Genomic DNA, 21,016 nt, shown 5'->3' with positions numbered 1-21,016 from the left:
AATAAAATAATGATGGTGAGGGGCGCCTGGGTGGCTCAGTCATTAAGCGTCTGCCTTCAGCTCAGGTCATGATCCCAGGGTCCTAGGTTCGAGCCCCGCATCGGGCTCCCCACTCGGCAGGAAGCCTGCTTCTCCCTCTCCCACTCCCCCTGCTTGTGTTCCCTCTCTCACTGTGTCTCTCTCTGTCAAATAAATAAATAAAATCTTTAAAAAAAAAAATAATGATGGTGATAGCAAACATTTATTGACCTGTGTACCAGGCACCATGCAGAATATTCTATACATGATTATCTTATGTAATCTTCAAAATATCCCTTGGAAGTAGGTACCATTATTAACCTAATTGTATAAGAAACAGAGGTAACGTAGTGTCCTGGTGCTTACCACAGGCTGTGTTCTTACATGGACCGTACAGAAAGAGAAAGCAGAGTAAACCCACCAAATACACCTCAGCCCAGGCCCTTTGCCTGGTCTGTACTGGGAATGGGGGTACACGGGGAAAAAAAAGAAACTGATGTACCCTGCCCAAGATTGCCTAATCAGGGGGCAATGGAGCCAAAATCTGAACGCAGGCAGTCTGGACTCAAAAACACTGTCTTATGTTGCCTCTTTGTGGATTACAGTTGTAGTAACATAAAATTTCAAAGCCTGCTCCACTTTCAAGTATTTTGCACCCTTGTCCTACGTACATAATCAAGGTTCTCCCACAATGTGTTCTGTTTTGAGGGTTTAGAAAATATGATCACCATGGGCACTATGAAAAAAGGAGCCAGAAGACTTGGTCTCATTCCCAACTGCCACTACCTTGAGTAGTTTGAGACAAATCTATGAGCCTTAGTGTCTTCACATGAGAACATCAGATGATATTTCTTTAGAGGAAAAAAAAATCCTTTAAAAGATGCCAACAGTAACAACTCAGTACTAAGGAGAGGAAAAGATTTAAAAGTAGAAGTGAATGAGCATTGTATATTTAATTAATTTTGATGTTTTAAATCTTTTTATAAAAAGAATTAAGTCTATAAACTTAGAAAATACCTAAGTGTCTTTAAAATGTCTCTGAAGTAGCTATCACATAGTTTTATATAAGAAAATTAAAAAGTCAAAATAATTTTTCCTAAATTACAATGTACATAATATTCCTTTTTTTCTTTTATTTTTAGAAAGTTGGGCATAAAACAATGCCTAAACCTACTTTTGACATGGTATTAGAACCGAGCTACTGCTGAGAGTTTGATTTAGAGAGAAATCATGGTTCGACTAACCCTGGATTTAATTGCCAAAAATAGCAATCTTAAACCCCGAAAAGAAGAAACCACTTCACAATACCTGAAGAAAATAACTCATATAAATTTTTCAGACAAAAATATAGATGCAATTGTAAGAATTCTGAAATTATTTCCTATTTTTACATAATTAACAATGTAAAGTTTGAAAATAGGTGTCAGAAAATACATTCTTATTAACTATATTTTGATCATACTTATTAACTGTATTTTGATTAGTATATTGTGTTTTCATTTTAATTTCCTGCTTTTGATGTTACAATTATTAAAACTAAGTCTCTATAAAATATACCATCATGATTGTTAAATATATGTGCTAAATATATATGTCCCCCTGAAATATTCTATAATGTAGCAAACTAGATTTGAAAGTGTATGTTGGAAAATAATTTCAAAGATAATACTTTTGTATAATTCCAGGTCCTTGGAATATGAGGTTTTTTTAACAAGATAGCAAGATTTAACTATGCAAATACCTTATTTCAAAACTTTAACAGTGAAATCTTTTTCACTCATAATTTAACTGGTTATATAAATGGAAGTTATACTATAATTTATATCAGACAAGATTATGTTTGTTTGGATATACTCTGACACTATATTTTCTCTGTGTTAAGCTAATTCTTGGCTTTAATTTGGGAAACTTTAAAAGGAGCAAAAACCCTTTTAGGCTATTTGGATTGGTGTCCATTGTCTACAATAAAATGCTAATGAGAGAAATTTCCTCAGAAATATAAGGTACATGAGGGCAGGGATGATGTCTGTTTTGTTCACATCACTCTAAATCCCCCCATCCAACACAGCACCTAACCCATATTAAATGCTTAATAAATGTTTATCAAAATGAATGAAAAAAATACCAAAGCCCCAGGCACAATTGTCAATTAAGATATTTTTCTTTTTTTGCAAAGACCCTACCAAGTTCCTATTCTGTATTTCTTTCCAGTTTCTTTTTTTTTTTAATTATATTTTATTTTATTTGTGAGAGACAGAGAGCACACAAGCAGGGGGAACAGTAGGCAGAGGGAGAAGCAGGCTCCCTGCTGAGCAAGGAGCCTTATGTGTGGGACTCGATTTCAGGACTCTGGGATCGTTACCTGAGCCAAAGGCAGACGCTTAACTGACTGAACCACCCAGCATCCCTTCTTTCCAGTTTCTTAGTGATTCTTCTCCCCATGAATCCAATTGCCCAGAAAATTCTCTACCTCATCATACCATTACAGCCTTGCCCTCTGCAGAGAGCCTCCATTTAATGTTCTTTTGTCCCCTCACAATCAGTGCTCCTTTGGTTTAGATGATCTTTTTAGGAGGAAAGCAAACTAGTTAAAGTACAGTTAACCCTAGAACAATACAGGAGTTAGGGACACCAACACCCCCACACTCCCCAACATCCTACCACCCAACACAATTGAATATCCTTGTATAACTTTTGATTCCCAAAAATCTTAACTACCAATGGTCTATTGTTGACCAGAAGTCTTGAAAACATAAAGTCAATTAACACATATTCTTTATATGTATTATATACTGTATTCTTACAATAAAGTAAGCTAGAGAAAAGAAAATGTTATTAAGAAAATCATAAGGAAGATAAAATACATTACAGTATTGTACAGTATTTACAGAAAAAGAATCCATGTATAAGTGGACCCATGCAGTTCAAATCCATGTTGTTCAAGGGCCAAGTATAATTCAGTTGGGCACCTGGGTGGCTGGGTGGCTTAGTTGGTTAAGTGTCTCACTCTTGATTTCGGCTCAGGTCGTGATCTCACGGTCATGAGATTGGGCCCCACGTCAGGCTCTGCACTGGGCATGGAGCCTGCTTGGGATTCTCTCTCTTCCTTTCCCTCTGTCCTTCCCCCCACCCTATCGCATGCACGTGCACCCGTGCTCTCTCTCTCAAAAAAAAAAAAAAAAAAAAATTCACACTAAGAACACCTTGTAAACTTAAGATTCCCAAGATGTGGTTATATTTTTTAAAATCTCTGAGATTTTTTTTAAGATTTTATTTTTTTTTAAATAATCTCTATGCCCAATGTGGGGCTCAAACTTAAAACCCCAAGACCAAAAGTTTTAGGCTCTACCAACTGAGCCAGCCAGGCACCCCAACCTGAGGTACTTTTGAGCATAACTTAACTTTACCTCTTGCCTACTTACTCTAGCTGACTCTACCACCACATAAGAAATGGCAGACTTTAAAAAATACCTTTAATTATTTTCTTTTTTTTTTTCCAAAGATTTTATTCATTTGAGAGAGAGAGAGCACATGAGAGGGGGGAGGGTCAGAGGGAGAAGCAGGCTCCCTGCTGAGCCGGGAGCCCGATGTGGGACTCTATCCTGGGACTCCAGGATCATGACCTGAGCCGAAGGCAGTCGCTTAACCAACTGAGCCACCCAGGCACCCCACCTTTAATTATTTTCTTATCTCAAAAGTAACTGGTGTGAGAAAACACATTGCACTTTGTTCATTGGTGGCTGCCTTTTTTGTTTGTTTAATTCACTTTGTTGAACATTATAATTTAAGTGTAATTTGCTTTTGTAGATTATAGTTGACAGCAGACTTAAGAGAAATGAATGTTCCTAACAGTTACTTATCAATAAAAATTTCTCAATCAGAAAAAAACAAGTAACTGGTGTGCATTTCTATGAAATACATATAAAAAGAAACTGGCATAATCCCATCATGCAGAGAAAACCACTATTAACATGTAGGTGGTATCCTTCCAGTCTTTTTTCTAGGCATGTATTCATATAATTTTACAATAGTGGGTCATATTGAATGTACTGTTTTCATTTTGAGATCTACAAAATATTACTAAAGAAACTAAAGGATATCTAATGGTTAAACAGTATTCCCTTCAATAGCATTATCATAGTTTATTAATCTATTGCTCTTGAATAGCTATATGACTTCCCATTTTCAGTATCATAAACAAGTTTACTTCTAATCCTACAGAAAGATTAAGACCTGATTTACAGGGGCGCCTGGGTGGCTCAGTCGGTTAAGTGTCTGCCTCAGGGTCAGGTCATGATCTCAAGTCATGATCTCAGGGTCCTGGGATTGAGCCCCACTTTGGGCTCCCTGCTCAGCAGGGCATCTGCTTCTGCCTCTCCCTCCACCCCTACTCCCCCACTGCGCTCATGTTCTCTCTTTCTTGCTCTCACTCTCTCTCTCTCTCAAATAAATAAAATCTTAAAAAAAAAACCCTGATTTATAATGTTGAAGCAATAATTTGTTAAATACTTCCAACTTCCAGAGGAACCTAATTGCTTCCAAGGAAAACTGCTTATCGATATAGTTACAGAATACTAAAACCTAGAACAAATTTTACAATCATTCGAGACTCATTTTGACTGTGCTAAGAACAGAGAAATGCTGTTCTTTTATATTAAACTTAGGGAAAACTGCAGAATGATTAAGTGAAAAACTTTCTTAAAAACAAACTTCTAAATTTTCAGGAGAAATTAAGTATGACCTGTTTTTGTTTTCTTTTTAGGAAGACCTCTCTCCTTGCAAAAATCTCAGTGTTTTATATTTGTATGATAACCGTATTAGTCAAATGACTAACTTGAATTATGCTACAAATCTGACCCACTTATATCTACAAAACAACTGTATTTCATGTATAGAGAACCTCAGGTCATTAAAGAAACTGGAAAAACTGTAAGTGCTTTTATTTTTAAGTAATGTAATTATTCGTCATCATTACAGTAATATTTTTGCATACAGGCCTTTCCATTATCTGCAGTTTTGTGGAACAGACCTCAATTTTTATTCTCCTATAGTATTATTAGTACAAAAAAAACCTGTTACACATGTAATACTTGGCAATTTGTTTCATTAAGCCTGATATACTTTTCTTTTGCAGGCGGGTGAGTTGTCTTAACCACGTATAAGGATACCTAAAGCATCCTTAAAGACTCAACTGGTGGGGTGCCTGGGTGGCTCAGTTGGTTAAGCAACTGCCTTCGGCTCAGGTCATGATCCTGGATTCCCAGGATCGAGTCCCGCATCGGGCTCCCTGCTCAGCAGGGAGTCTGCTTCTCCCTCTGACCCTCCCCCCTCTCATGCTCTCTCTATCTCATTCTCTCTCAAATGAATAAATAAAAATTAAAAAAAAAAAAGATTTAAAAAAAAAAAAAGACAACTGGTGAAAAAAGTTTCCATGGAAACCAGATGAGCTCTCCTTTCAGAATCACACATCTCAAAGGGGCAGGGTCATAGAGTTGATACTGTTGATTTGACTGTAAAAAGGCATTTACTGCCTATAATGATTTTAACTCAACAATGAAGACTGGTGTATTCAATTTTCCCAGATTGGAAGAATTATTAGTGCTTCTCAAAAAGTGGGCTAAGAACCTCAGAATGGGAAGAGAGTGGGGTAGAAAATGCTGATTAAAAATGCAGATTGCTGGGTTCTGACCTAGATAGCCAAATGAGAATCTCTGGTGTTAGGCCCAAAAATCTTCCATTTTTAAACCTAATACCCATGGAGTGCCTGGGTGGTTCAATTGGTTCAGCATCTGCCTTCAGCTCAGGTCATGATCTCAGGGACCTGGGATGGAGCCCTGTGTTGGTCTCCCTGCTCAGCAGGGAGTCTCTCTCTCCCTCTCCCTCCACCCCCCTCATGCTCTCTTTCACTCTCTCTCTCTCAAATAAATTAATAAATTCTTAAAAAAAAAAAAAAAACCTACCCAGATGATTCTTCACCCCAACATATAAAAAGAATACTGGCAGATCATTTAATAACGACTATTCCAATTCTCTCACTTAAAAAAAAATAAACTTATTTCTTAGACTAAATTAAGTGTAAGAATCATATAAATAAACCTTTCATTGATTCATTACAAAGAAGATTCTGCATATTTCCACATATGTAGTTTTCACTCAGCTCAGTGATTGTTATGTTTTTATCATGTTTACAGACCATGATGTTCTCAGAATGTCTATTTAAAATTGTTTTATATTTTGCAGGTATCTGGGAGGCAATTACATTGCTGTCATAGAAGGTTTAGAAGGATTAGAAGGACTAAGAGAGCTTCATGTTGAGAGTCAGAGGCTTCCCCTTGGAGAAAAGCTTCTGTTTGATCCAAGAACTCTTCATTCTCTGGCAGTAAGGCCACATTTGAGTATTCTGACAAAGAATATAGTTATTAACAGTTATAATGGAACAGGAAGGTAGCAAAGGTATATTTGGACATTATGTATACTCTGTATGTTTATATGGCCAGTTGAGAATTTTTTAATTTAAACTCAATTAGCCAACATATAGTACATTAGTTTCAGTTGTGGTATTCAATAATTTATCAGTTGCATATAACACCCAGTGCCCATAACATCACGTGCCTCCTTGATGCCCATCACCCAGTTACCCCACACCCCCACCCTTCTTCCCTCCAGCAACCCTCAGTTTGTTTCCTATAGTTAAGAGTCTCTCATGGTTTTTCTCCTTTTCTGATGACTTCCCATTCAGTTTTCCTTCCCTTCCCCTATGATCCTCTATGCTGTTTCTTATATTCCACATATGAGTGAAACCATATAATAATGGTCTTTCTCTGATTGACTTATTTTGCTCAGCATAACGCCCTCCAGTTCCATCCACGTCAAAGTAAATGGTAAATATTTGTCCTTTCCAGTGGCTGAGTAATATTCCATTGTATATATATATATATATATATGTATATATCTCACATCTTTATCCATTCATCTGTTGATGGACATCTGGACTCTTTCCACAGTTTGGCTATTGTGGACATTGCTGCTATGAACATTGGGATCACTACATTTATATCTTTGGGATAAATCCCTAGTAGTGCAATCGCTGGGCAATAGGGTAGCTCTATTTTTTTCTGAGTAAACTCCATACTGTTTTCCAGAGTGGCTGCACTAGCTTGCATTCCATCAACAGTGTAAGAGGGTTCCCCTTTCTCTGCATCCTCATCAACATTTGTTGTTTCCTGAGTGGCTAATTTTAGCCATTCTGACTGGTGTGAGGTGATATCCCAGTGTGGTTTGGATTTGTATTTCCCTAATGCTGAGTGATGTGGAGCATTTTTTTCATGTGTCTGTTGGCCATTTGGATGTCTTCTTTGGAGATATGTCTGTTCATGTCTTCTTCCCATTTCTTGATTGGATTATTTGTTCTTTGGGTGTTGAATTTGAAAAGTTCTTTATAGATCTTGGATACTAGCCCTTTATCAGATATGTCATTTGCAAATATCTTCTCCCATTCTGTAGGTGCCTTTTAGTTTTGTTGACTGTTTCCATTGCTGTGCAAAAGCTTTTTATCTTGATGAAGTCCCAATAGTTTATTTTTGCTTTTGTTTCCCTTGCCTTTGAGATGTGTCTAGCAAGAAGTTGCTGCAGCCAAAGTCACAGAGGTTGCTGTCTGTGTTCTCTTCTAGGATCTTGATGGATTCCTGTTTCATATTTAGGTTTTTCATCCATTTTGAGTCTATTGTTATGTATGGTGTAAGAAAATTGTCCAGTTTCATTCTTCTACATATGGCTGTCCAAGTTTCCCAGCACCATTTATTGAAGTGACTGTCCTTTTTCCATTGGATATTCTTTCCTGCTTTGTCAAAGATTAGTTGACCATAGAGTTGAGGTTCCATTTCTGGGTTCTCTGTTCTGTTCCATTGATCTATGTGTCTGTTTTTGTGCCAGTACCCATTACCATCTTGATGATTCAGCTTTATAATATAGCTTGAAGTCCAGGATTGTGATGCCACCAGCTTTGGTTTTCTTTTTCATAATTCCTCTGGCTATTCAGGGCCTTTTCTGGTTCCAAACAGTTGAGAATTTATTTGAGGATTAAAACTAACTTTTCTCACATAATTTCTCAGAGACTCAGCAGCTATAAAGTGAGAATAATAATGCCTGCCTCTATGGTACTAAAAGGATCAAAAGAAGGATGTGGAACGGTTATGTAAATTATTAGGTTCTAATCCAGATGTCAATGCATTCATAATTTCAGCCTTGGTTATTATTATGATTCAAAATTTATAATATTAGGAAAAAGCCTAAGGAAAGAGTCATGCACAATTATTTGGCAAATTTTAAACAACTTAAAGAATCATGATGATGATAATTGTTTTCTTGCTGGATTCTGATTTGATTGTAGGTTGCACTACATCAGCTCTGCCTCCTCAGAAGCAGGTAGATCTGGAAGCACTACATTCGATGCTCCCACTGTGACCTGACACCCAGTTACATTGTGAAGGTGTCACAGTTAGTTGAGAAGCCAGAGGGTTCAGTGGAGGCTTTTGCTAATTCTCAAAATGGGATTTATTAGGATACGCTACCTTCAATTCCGGGGCAAGAGATGTAAAGGGAACAGGTTGTGTTTTTACAGATTTCATTGGCTTTATTTTAGAGTGCTCAGAAACAGAGGGCAATAGAAGGTTTGTGAACCAAAGTTATAAAAATTGAAAAATAGTCCTTTAAATTGGAAAAGAAAGAAGTGATCTGATTTCTATCCTACCCTCTCCCTATCCTCCCCATAGAATCAAATGTGTCTCAGCTCACCTCAACTGACCCAAATAAATTGATCCCTCTGTGGGGATGGCCAGTTTTATTACAAACACCAGTACAAACATTTTTGCTTGCTCAATTTTTGCATAGATTCAAGCAGATTCCAAAATTCTAAATATAAGGCATAATTTTTTAAGTTGTATTTAAATTCTTAAGAAGTATCAAGAAGTATTTTCTCTAAAGGTTGGTTATGGATGCCTTGGTGGGTCGACTCAATCTTGATAGAAATTATTAGGCCATAGATTTTAAGATGGCTTTGGTTTAGTGTTCTCTATTGTATATTTATGTCCTCACTAACAGCTGATGTTGATACTGCTTGTTAATTAGCTAATCGTTATTTTAAGTGCCTTCTGAACATACGGATTGTCAAGAGAAAACTATAGAGAGAGACAAAGATAAAAATTAAACCAGACAGGGCGCCTGGGTGGCTCAGATGGTTAAGCGTCTGCTTTCAGCTCAGGTCATGATCCCAGGGTCCTGGGATTGAGTCCCACATCGGGTTCCCTGCTCAGCGGGGAGCCTGCTTCTCCCTCTGCCTCTCTCTCTCTCTGTCTCTTATGAATAAATAAATAAATAATCTTTAAAAAAAATTAAACCAGATAAATCTTTTAGTCATTTTTCCTATTTAGGAAAACAGACAAAAACTATTTCTTCCTATGTAAGTATAAATCTTAGTGACAGTTAACAGAAAATGATAATTTCCTTAAACTGAAATAAGCATTTTTCTACACTGTTATCATTTGTTTGTTGGGGCATCTTTTCTCTTTCTTTGCTTCTTGATTCCTGGCTTCTTTTTTCTATAAATTTCTTTTATATTCCAGAAGAGGAAAATCAGACTCATGAAGGAACTTTAGACAAAAATAGTAAGTCATGTCACAATTACTAAAGTCCTTAAAGTTATGTCTGAAAAAAATACAGCATAAAAACAAAATCTCCATGGCTTTTAATTTTCTTGCCTAAAGAGTAAAACAGCCTGGGCGCCTGGGTGGCTCAGTCGTTAAGCGTCTGCCTTCGGCTCAGGTCATGATCCCAGGGTCCTGGGATCAAGTCCCACATCAGGCTTCCTGCTCAGCAGGAGGCCTGTTTCTCCCTCTCCCACTCCCCCTGCTTGTGTTCCTGCTCTCGCTATCTCTCTCTCTGTCAAATAAATAAATAAAAAATCTTAAAAAAAAAAAAGAGTAAAACAACCTGAACTGATAAATCTTAAATTTTTCACAGATTAAGATTTCTGCTTCCTATATACAGCATTTAATTAGACTATTTACTAATGCTATTTTTCTTACAGAAATCCCTCTCTATATTGAATATCAGCAATAACAATATTGATGACATAAAAGACCTAGAAATACTGGAGAATCTTAATCAGCTCATAGCAGTTGACAACCAACTTCTGCTTGTGAAGGTAGTGTAAAGAAAAATTATTTTTAAAGTATTTACATGAAATTGTGATTAAAAAGTACTTATTTTTCTAAATACATATAAAATTTATTACTTTAAAAACTATTCTGGATTAACTCTAAAACTAGCATATGAATCTCTACTTCTTACTGTATTTATTTGCATTAACTCTGCCCTTTTACCTGGTTTTCTCTTCCATACCCCAATACGTCCACCCCTCACCAACAGAAAGAGGTTTCTCTGAGAAGGAAATATATGCTTTTCCTCCCTGTATTATTTTTCCATCAAATGTTTCCCTCTAGAGACTAGATTTCTTACAACTTAATTCTGATCTCCCAATGAATGAATTTCTAGTAACTGTGATTAGACCTGAGCTCTCTCCTGGCTGCTCCTCCTTGGGCAAGTATCTGGATCTTGAACTTACTCTAATTTGCACTAGCTATATTCACAGCATGTTATGTCATATCATACCGTATTCATTCAATCATGTATTCATTCAAATATGTACTGAGTATCTACATGTCTGTCAGACAGTGTACTATTCTGTGTAGATAAGAGGAAGGAAGGGTACAGTCCTGGGGCTCAGAAAACCTACAGTCAGCAAGTAACAGGACTACAATGTGATTCTGTTTCCATAAGTATTGTGGTGGCACTAACTCAGCCTGTGGCTAGAGAAGGCATCCTGGAAACAGTCATCTGTAAGCTGAGCCACTGCCATGACCTCACAGTTTCTGGTATGGCAGTGGGGTGGGCTGTGGTATAATTTCTTTACCTGGAGCGACAGGAGCAACAAAGGGCTTCTTTCCCCCATAAACAGAGCTCTTGTTTTCAAAACTACTTCCAGACAGCTATCCACTGACCTTAAAAAGCTTCCCCTGACTTGTTTCCAAATTCAGATCTATTACCTAGCTAGTCCCATAACTACTATAAGCAGGAGATAATTATGAAACTATTACATGTATTAAACTACAAAAGAATTCCCCAAAATACCCAAAATGCCACTGAACAATCAGGATGGATGTTTAAAATAAAAAGACCAATAAGGAAGCATGACTCGATCAAATTGTTGCAACTTACAACATGAAAGATATAAGAAGTTCATGGGATAAATTCTGCATTCAAAAATATTTTAAGTTTTAGACTGCTCTTCTAGATTTTTTCCCCACTGGGCATTTTGTATTCATCAGAATTATTTAATTTTCCTATGATTTTGCAGTATTTGTATGAATAATATGATTTTGTGATAGATCAACAGCCTTATATGAAATACACTATACATGCATATGACAAAGCCTGGAGTCTAAGTTTTTGTTAAGTAGAGAAGACTTGTGCTGTGTATTACATTCCCAATTCACCACATGGAAAATGGGAACAGAGTGGCCAAGCACAGAAGCTCACTTTTCCTGGGGAGAGAAAAGTGGAGAATTCCAGTCTCCAAAATTGGCATCAATCTTAAGTGCAGTATAAGTATTTTTCCAAAATGTTTTTGTAAGCCAGGTTCTATACACAATGCCTGGTAATGAGTGGTGAGTATATTTTAAATGATCTGATTAGTTGTTAATTATAATAACTACCAAGATTCATTTCAGTTATTGTCATTATTCTTAAAGCCTTATTCTATTATGCTTTTTAAAAAGATTTTATTTATTTATTGAAAGAGACAGAGCAGGAGCACAGGTGAGAGGGAGGAGGGGCACAGGAAAGGGGAGAGAGAGAAGCTCAAGCAGATGCAACACTGAGCTGGAGCCCAATGTGGGGCTTGATCTCACAACCCTGAGATCATGACCTGAGCCAAAATCAAGGGTTGGATACTTAACCAACTGAGCCACCCAGAAGCCCCTCTTTATGCTTTTAACTCTGAACAGAAAATCAAAGTTTGATAACAGGACAAAAATGCTAGCCTCCAAATGATCCCAAAGGAAGTTTTTCTGAATGACATTAAGACCAAGCTACTTCGGGGCACCTGGGTGGCTCAGTCGTTAGGCGTCTGCCTTCGGCTCAGGTCATGATCCCAGGGTCCTGGGATCGAGCCCCGCATTGGGCTCCCTGCTCAGCGGGAAGCCTGCTTCTCCCTCTCCCGCTCCCCCTGCTTGTGTTCCCTCTCTCGCTGTGTCTCTCTCTGTCAAATAAATAAATAAATTCTTCAAAAAAAAAAAAAAAAGACCAAGCTACTTCACCTACAGTGATTCTTAGGCTATGTTAATGTTCATAATCAGGATAAATGTGTAACCAAAATAAATACTTTCATTATTATTGATTATTCAGCCCAATAATAAATGTCTAAATAAACAAACCCTTATTTTTTAAGACTGAACTCAATGTTACCCCCTCTGTATAGTTTGTCCTGAACCCATCCCAATCAAGTTAATCTATTAAAAATATTTATGATATTGTATGTGCCAGGCACTGCTCTAGGCCTTCAGAAAAAGTTCTAGGCACTGAGGATACCATGATCAAGACAGACAGGTTCTCTACCCTCAAAGAGCTTACATTAAAATGAGACAGGGGAGGGAACAGTCAGAAAATAAATAAGCAGAGATTATGAAAAAGGCTATGAAGAAATTAAATAGGATGACATAATAGAAAAGGAGTCAGTAGATTTTTTATTTTATTTTTTTTAAAGATTTTATTTATTTATTTGAGAGAGAGAGAATGAGAGAGAGCATGAGAGGGGAGAGGGTCAGAGGGAGAAGCAGACTCCCCACTGAGTGGGAAGCCTGATGTGGGACTCGATCCTGGGACTCCAGGATCATGACCTGAGCTGAAGGGAGTTGCTTAACCAACTGAGCCACCCAGGCGCCTCAGTAGATATTTTAAATCAGATTATCAAAAAAGGCCTCTGAGAAAATGACATTTATGCTGAGATCTGAAGAATGATAAAGAATAAATCTGTGCAAAGAGCTAAGAATGAACATGCCAAGCATAGGGAACAGCAGACTTAAAGATTCTAAGTATCCTAGGAACAAAAAAGAGACCAATTTACTGTGATAGGGACCCCAGTGCCTAGCTCAGTCTCTAACACATTGTAAATACTCAATAAATAATTGTTGAATGAGGGGAGCCTGGGTGGCTCAGTTGGTTGAGCGTCTGCCTTCGGCTCAGGTCATGATCCCAGGGTCCTGGGATCGAGCCCCGCATCGGGCTCCCTGCTCAGCGGGAGGCCTGGTCTCCCTCTCCCACTCCCCCTGCTTGTGATCCCTCTCTTGCTGTCTCTCTCTGTCAAAAAATAAAATCTTTAAAAAAATAATAATAATTGTTGAATGAATTAAGAGGCAACAGTTAAACATGGATATTATGATAGAGGCCAGATCATAAAGATCTTTTAGGCCAGAGTCATGAGTTTGACTTTATTCTAAATGCAATAGAAAGTCACTAAAAGGATTATATTTTTTAGAAGATTATCAGCTGGGGCGCCTGGGTGGCTCAGTCGTTGAGCGTCTGCCTTCGGCTCAGGTCATGATCCCAGCGTCCTGGGATCGAGCCCCGCATCAGGCTCCCTGCTCCGCGGGAAGCCTGCTTCTCCCTCTCCCATTCCCCCTGCTTGTATTCCCTCTTTCGCTGTGTCTCTCTCTGTCAAATAAATAAATAAAATCTTTAAAAAAAAAAAATTATCAGCTATGTGAAGAATGGGTTGCAAGGGGGTGCCTGGGTGGCTCAGTCAGTTAAGCAACTGCCTTTGGCTCAGGTCATGATCCTGGGGTCCTGGGATCGAGCCCTGCATCAGGCTCCCTGCTCAGGGGGGAGTCCGCTTCTCCCCTTGCCCGTGCTCTCTCACTTGCTGGCTCTCTCACTCACTTGCTCACTCTCTCTAACAAATACATAAAATCTTTAAAAAAAATAAAAATAAAATAAAGAATGGGATGCAAGAATAACAGCAAAGAGATCAGTTGGGAGACTACTGCAAAGGTTAAGAAAAGCTGGTTGCTTGGAGATGAAAAGGAGTGGATGGATTGGAGGTATGTTTTTTTGATTGAACCTATGGGACTTATTGAGTAGGATGCACAAGAATAAAGGAAAGAGAAGAATCAAGGATGAATCCTTGTTTTTTGTGTGAGGATCTGGGGAGACCATGGTAGCCTTTACAAGTTGGGAAATACAAGGGAAGGAATAAAAGAATTCCTTCTATTGAAATGCCTATTGGACACTGAAATTGACAGGAGAAGATAGGAAAGTTTTAGAATCAACAGTATTAATGGGATATTTAAAGCTGTGACTCTGGGTGAAAGACAGTAGGGATAGAGAATAGATGAGGCCAGGAACACTCCAATATTTAGAGATCATTTAGATGAGAAGGCACTAGGAGACGTTAATGATGAGAAGACAAGAAAAAGAAGCTTCAAGAAAGAGGGAATGGCTCCTTGCATTTGATGCTGTTGAGTGGCTGACATGAGAGCAGATAATACGTTGACAGAAATCCACTGGACTTGGCAACAGTGAGATTATATCTGGTCAAGTATCATGTTTTTTTGCATATTTCAGAAATGGAGTGCTTTAATAGGGCTTTGCACTTTTTTCTAAACAAAGCCACATGAACCTCTTAGAAATTTCTTTCCATGTTATGGCTTGAAAAACTTCAGGTTTTTCATGAAAACTTCTCCATACCTGAAACTTCAATATATAACAGGACAAAAATGCTAGACTCCAAATAAGATGAGATGAATGAAGAAAAAATTAAAAGATTACCTGGATAGAATACCTTAAAAATTAAAGTCACCGGGGACAGGTTTAATTTGTGAAGAAGTTGAACCAGAGAGACTGTGGTTCAAAAATCAAAGCAAAATTTAAAATAGGATAGAAGAAATTAAATATGCAATACAAACCTTAAATGATAAAACTTTGTAAGTCTCCAAGAAACAACAAAAGAGAAAAAATGGAAAATAAGCAAGTAAAAAAGAAATGTAGAGAATTAATTCAGGAGATCCAACATATGACAAATAAGAGTACAAGAATCAGAAAATAGGAAAAAAGGGGAAATAAAATTATATTTAAAAATAATATAATGGGCCATGAGGTATTAACCAAAACAAGAATCATCACACGCGCGCGCGCGCACACACACACACACACACACACACACACACACACACCAGAAAGCCAGATAAAATATGTGAAACAACTTTTTCAGACACTAGACTAGAGGTGCACAGGACTGTGGACCCTAAGAGAAAGAAAACAAACAAGGTGAGATCTCTAATTGTCCCAGCTTTCTGCCTGAAGGCACTTTCCAGACCACAGTGCAGGGAGGGGGATAGCAAACAAGTGCCATGAAAATGTAAATCACAACTGGAGAAAAGTAATTCAAGAAAAAACATCTGGAAATGACAATGGAGGATGGAATTAGAAGACAGGACTTCTAAAAAGCTATTATAAATATGGTCTAGAATTTAAAGACAGCATGAACACAAACAGAAGAGAAAGGGAAGACGCAAAGAAAAAAGTAACTTTTGGAATTGAAAAATGGATCTAAAATGAAAAATTAATTGGATGGGATTCAAAGTAGATTAGTCATTAAAGAGCGCACTTGTTGTGATGAGCACTGGGTGTTGTATGTAAGCGATGAATCACTGAATTCTACTCCAGAAACCAATATTGCACTGTATGTTCACTAACTAAAATTTAAATTAAAAAAGTAGATAAGATATTACAGAAGAAATTATCAGTGAACTTAAAGCCATAGGATTAGAATTACTGAAACTTAGAGGTACAGAAAGTAAAAACACTAAAAAATGAACAGAGCCTCAGTGGCTTGTATAATATAACAAGCATTCAAACATGTATGTAAATGGAGTCCTAGGAGGAGTAGGGGCAATGCTGGGGACTAAATGTTTGTGTCCCTTTAAAATTCATAAATTGAAACCCCTAATCCCCAGGGTGATGGTATTTGAAGGCAAGGCCTCTGGGAAATAATTAGGTCTTGAGTGAGGCTGGAGATCTCATGAATGGGATTAGAGTCTTTTTAAAGAAGAGAAGGGATCACAGCTTTCTCCCTCTTAGCCATGTGAGGATACAATGAGAATGCAGGCATCTACAAACCAGGGAGAATGCTCTCACAAGATCACAGTATCTGCCAGCACTTTGATCTTGGACTTACCAGTCTCCAGAATCGTGAGAAATCAAGCTTGTTGCTTAAGCCATCCAGTCAATGGCATTCTGTTATAGCAGCCCAAACGAAGAAGAAAGCAGAAAATAGCTTTGAAAAAATAGTGGCTTCAAGGTATCCAGAATAGTCAAAACCTTCTTGGAAAAAAAAAAAAAACCCCACATTGAAGGATTCACACTTTCCTATTTCAAAACTTACTACAAATCTGTATTAACTAAAGCAGTGTGGCATTGTCATAAGTATGAGACTGGGAATCCAGAAATAAACCTTCACATTTATGTTAACTGATTTTTGACAAGGACACCAAGAAAACCCAATGAGCAAAGAATAGTTTTTTCAACAAATGGTGCTGAGATATTTGGATAGCTGCATATAAAAGAATTAAGTTGGATCTCTTCTATAACATAAGCAAAAATCTATTCAAAATTGGTCAAAGATTGAAATATGAGTTAAAACTACAAAACTGTTCGAGGAAAACATAGGGATAAATCTTTATGACCTTCTATTAGACAAAAACTTCTTAAATACAACACCAAAAGCATAAGCAAAAATAAATAAATAAATAAATTGGACTTCAGCAAAATTAAAAATTTTTGTACTTCAAAGAATACCATTAAGAAAGTGAAAAAGACAAGCCAACAGACTGGGGAAAAATATTTGCAAGTCCTATAACTGATAACAGCCATCGTGTCCAGAATATATTAAAAAAAAAAAACTCTCGCGACTCAATAAGAAAAAGACAAACAATCCAATTTATAAATGGGCAGAGAACTTGAATAGATACTCTACAAAGAAGATACAGAAGTGGATAATATGCACATGAAAAGATACTCAACATCAATAGTCATTAGGGAAATGTAAATCAAAACCACAATTATACACCACTTCATACCTGATAAGATAGCTATAATTAAAAAGACAGATAATAACAAGTGTTGGCAATAATGTGGAGAAATGGGGTGCCTGGGTGGCTCAGTCAGTTAACTGTCTGACTCTTGATTTCAGCTCAGGTAGTGATCTCAGGATCCTGGGATCAAGCCCCATGTTGGGCTCTGCACTCAGCATGGAGTCTGTTTCCAATTCTACCCCCAACTCCCACCCCTCTCCCCACTTGTGTGCTCACATGCATATGCACTCTCTCACGCTCTCTCAAATAAAATCTTTAAAGATTATCAATTTTTAAAAAAAAAATAATAACCACAGATCATGGGTTAATGATATGTAAAAGTAAAATGTAGAATAACAATAGCAAAAATGACAGGGAGGGAGGAAATGTCAGTATACTAAGGTTACATATGAAGTGATGTCATTATTTGAAGAAATAATTTAAGGATGATTGTTCTAAACCCTAAAGCAACCACTAAAATAACAAAGATATTTATAACTAGTAAGTCAGTCATAGAAAATGAGATGCAAAAATAGGGGGGAGCAGGAAAGGAGGAAAAGGGAACAGATAAGACAGATAGCAAGATGGTACTTTAAACTCAGTTATATTGGTAATTATATTAAATGTAAATAGTCTAAACATTCCAATTAAAAGGCAGAGATGGTAAGACTGGATTTTGAAAATCCAATCACATGCTCTCTGCAAGAAACACACTTTAAATGTAAATATATATACAGGTTAAAAGTAAAATTATAGGGAAATATATACACAAATAATAAGATTAGAAAGCTGGAGTGGCTATATTAAGATAGAACAGATTTCAGGATAAGAAATATTACCAGAGATAGATCAGGAAATTTTATAATGATTAAAAAGTGCCAATTCATTAAGAAAACATAACACTCCTCAATATATATGTACCTAATAACAGAGCTTCAAAATGCAGAAAGCAAAAATTGGCAGAAGGGAAACAGACAAATACATAATTAAAACAGAGATTTCAACACTCTCTCTAAGTAGCTGGTAAATCAGTAAGGATATAAAAGATTGGTACAACACAGCCAACTGAATTAATCTAATTGACTCTCAGAACATTCCACCTAAGAACAGAAGTTGGAATAGTCACCAAAATAGTCCATATGCTGAGCCATAAAGCAAGCTTCAAAAACTTTAAGAAACTGAAATTTTACAGAGTACGTTATTTAACCACAATGGAATTAAATTAGGAGTAAAGGAAAGAGATCTTTAAAATCTCCAAATGTTTGGGGATTTAAAAATAACACTTTTAGGGGCACCTGGATGGCTCAGTTGGTTAGGCGACTGCCTTCGGCTCAGGTCATAATTCCAGGGTCCTGGGATCGAGCCCCGCATCGGACTCCCTGCTCGGCAGGAAGCCTGCTTCTCCTTCTCCCACTCCCCCTGCTTGTGTTCCCTCCCTGTCTCTTTCTGTCAATTAAATAAATAAATAAAATCTTTTTAAAAAAATAAAAAATAAAAACATACTTTTATTTTTTTAAGATTTTATTTATTTATTAGAGAGAGAAAGAGAAAGCAGAGGGAGGAGCAAAGGGAGAGAGACAAGCAAACTCTGTGCTAAGCACTGAGCTCAACATGGGGCTCAATCTCAGGACCCTAAGATCATGAGCTGAGCTGAAACCAAGAGTCGTACACTTAAGCAACTGAACCACACAGGCACCCCTAAAAACACAGTTTTAAATAACCTCTGGGATAAAGAAAAAAATCACAAGGAAAATTTGAAAATATTTGAACTGAGTGAAAGTGAAAATGAAAATTTGAAAATTTATGGGATGCAGTAGCATAGTGCTTAGAGGGAAATTTATAGCTTCAAATGCCTCTATTACAAAAGAGGGAAAATGATCTAACTTCCACCTCAATAAGCAAGAAAAGTAAATGCAAATTCAATTCAAAAGAAGGAAATAACAATGGTAACAGCAGAAATCAATGATATAGAAATATAGACTGACTACAGAAAAATATATATATACATACATATATATACATATATACATATATATACGCACATATATATACACACACACACACATATATATATACACAATGGAATACTACTCAGGATATATATATCTCTCACATCTTTATCCATTCATCTGTTGATGGACATCTGAGCTCTTTCCATTGTTTGGCTATTGCAGACATTGCGGATATAAACATTGCGATGCAGGTGCCCCTCTGGATCACTACATTTGTATCTTTGGGGTAAATCCCTAGCAGTAAAATCATTGGGTTGTAGACAGTACCTCTATTTTTAACTTTTTGAGGAAACTCCATACTGTTTTCAAGAGTGGCTGTACCAGCTTGCACTCCCACGAACAGTGTAGGAGGGTTCCCCTTTCTCTGCATCCTAGCCAACATCTGTCATTCCCTGAGTGGCTAATTTTAGCCATTCTGACTGGTGTGAGGTGATATCCCAATGTGGTTTGGATTTGTATTTCCCTAATGCCGAGTGATGTGGAGCATTTTTTTCATGTGTCTGTTGGCCATTTGGATGTCTTCTTTGGAGATATGTCTGTTCATGTCTTCTGCCCATTTCTTGATTGGATTACTTGTTCTTTGGGTGTTGAGTTTGATTAAGTTCTTTATTGATTTTTTGATACTAGTCCTTTATCTGATATGTCATTTGCAAATATCTTCTCCCATTCTTTCGGTTGTCTTTTGGTTTTGTCGACTGTTTCCTTTGCTGTGCAAAAGCTTCTTATCTTGATGAAGTCCCAATAGTTCACTTTTGCCTTTGTTTCCCTTGCCTTTGAGATGTGTCTAGCAAGAAGTTGCTGCAGCTCAAGTCACAGAGGTTGCTGCCTGTGTTCTCCTCTGGGATCTTGATGGATTCCTGTCTCACGTTTCAGTCTTTCATCCATTTTGAGTCTATTTTTGTGTATGGTATAAGAAAATTGCCCAGTTTCATTCTTCTATATTTGGCTGTCCAATTTTCCCAACACCATTTGTTGAAGGGAATTTTTCCATTGGATATTCTTTCCTGCTTTCTCCATAGAGTTGAAGAGCCATTTCTGGGTTCTCTATTCTGTTCCATTGATCTATGTGTCTGTGTTTGTGCCAGTACCATACCGTCTTGATGATTCAGCTTTGTAATAGAGCTTGAAGTCCAAGATTGTGATGCCACAAGCTTTGGTTTTCTTTCTCAACACTCCTTAGGCTATTCGGGGTCTTTTCTGGTTCCATACCAATTTTAGGATTCTTTGTTCCAGCTCTGTGGAAAAAAAAAGTTGATGGTATTTTGATAGGGATTGCATTGAAAGTATAGATTGCTCTAGGTAGCATAGACATTTTAACAATATTTGTTCTTCCAATCCATGACCATGAAATATTTTTCCATTTTTTTGTGTCTGTCTCAGTTTCTTTCATGAGTGTCCTATAGTTTTCTGAGTATAGTTTTCTGAGATGTAATCTACTGTGTTTCTGGTTTCTAATTCATTGATCTCTGCTCTAATCTTAATTATTTCTCTTCTAATGCATGGCTTAGGCATCGTTTTTTGCTTTTTCTCTAGTTCTTTAAGGTGTAGAGTTGGTGAATTCGGGATTTTTCCTTTTTTTTTTTGAGTGAGGCTGGATGGCTATGTATTTCCCCCTTAGGACCGCCTTTGCAGTATCCCATAGGTTTTGGACTGATGTGTTTTCATTCTCATTGGTTTCCATGAATTGTTTAAGTTCTTTGATTTCCTGGTTGACCCAAACATTCTTGAGCAGAGTGGTCTTTAGCTTCCAAGTGTTTGAATTTCTGCCAAATTTTTTTCTTGTGATTGAGTTCCAGTTTTAAA

The 21,016-nt window shown here is 37.2% G+C and overlaps 1 protein-coding gene and 1 non-coding gene across 2 annotated transcripts in view; both read left to right on the top strand.

The window, feature by feature from the left end:
• Positions 1-367: 367 nt before the first annotated feature.
• On the top strand, positions 368-497 carry LOC115941320 (small nucleolar RNA SNORA51). Its single transcript, XR_004076087.1, has one exon. It is a non-coding gene; the product is annotated as a small nucleolar RNA SNORA51 (small nucleolar RNA).
• Positions 498-1,180: 683 nt separating this feature from the next.
• PPP1R42 (protein phosphatase 1 regulatory subunit 42) overlaps positions 1,181-21,016 on the top strand; it is a 47,893-nt gene continuing 28,057 nt past the window's right edge. The window contains exons 1-4 of the mRNA XM_031029347.2: positions 1,181-1,377; positions 4,781-4,947; positions 6,259-6,397; positions 10,103-10,219. Coding sequence (XP_030885207.1) covers positions 1,249-1,377; positions 4,781-4,947; positions 6,259-6,397; positions 10,103-10,219 — 552 coding nt within the window. The 5' untranslated portion in view covers positions 1,181-1,248. The remainder of the gene's footprint in view (positions 1,378-4,780; positions 4,948-6,258; positions 6,398-10,102; positions 10,220-21,016) is intronic.

Source organism: Leptonychotes weddellii, chromosome 4 (genome assembly GCF_054177405.1).
Source record: "Leptonychotes weddellii isolate Sample4059 chromosome 4, ASM5417740v2, whole genome shotgun sequence".
Lineage (NCBI taxonomy): Eukaryota > Metazoa > Chordata > Mammalia > Carnivora > Phocidae > Leptonychotes > Leptonychotes weddellii.
This window is presented reverse-complemented; position numbering and strand designations above follow the sequence as displayed.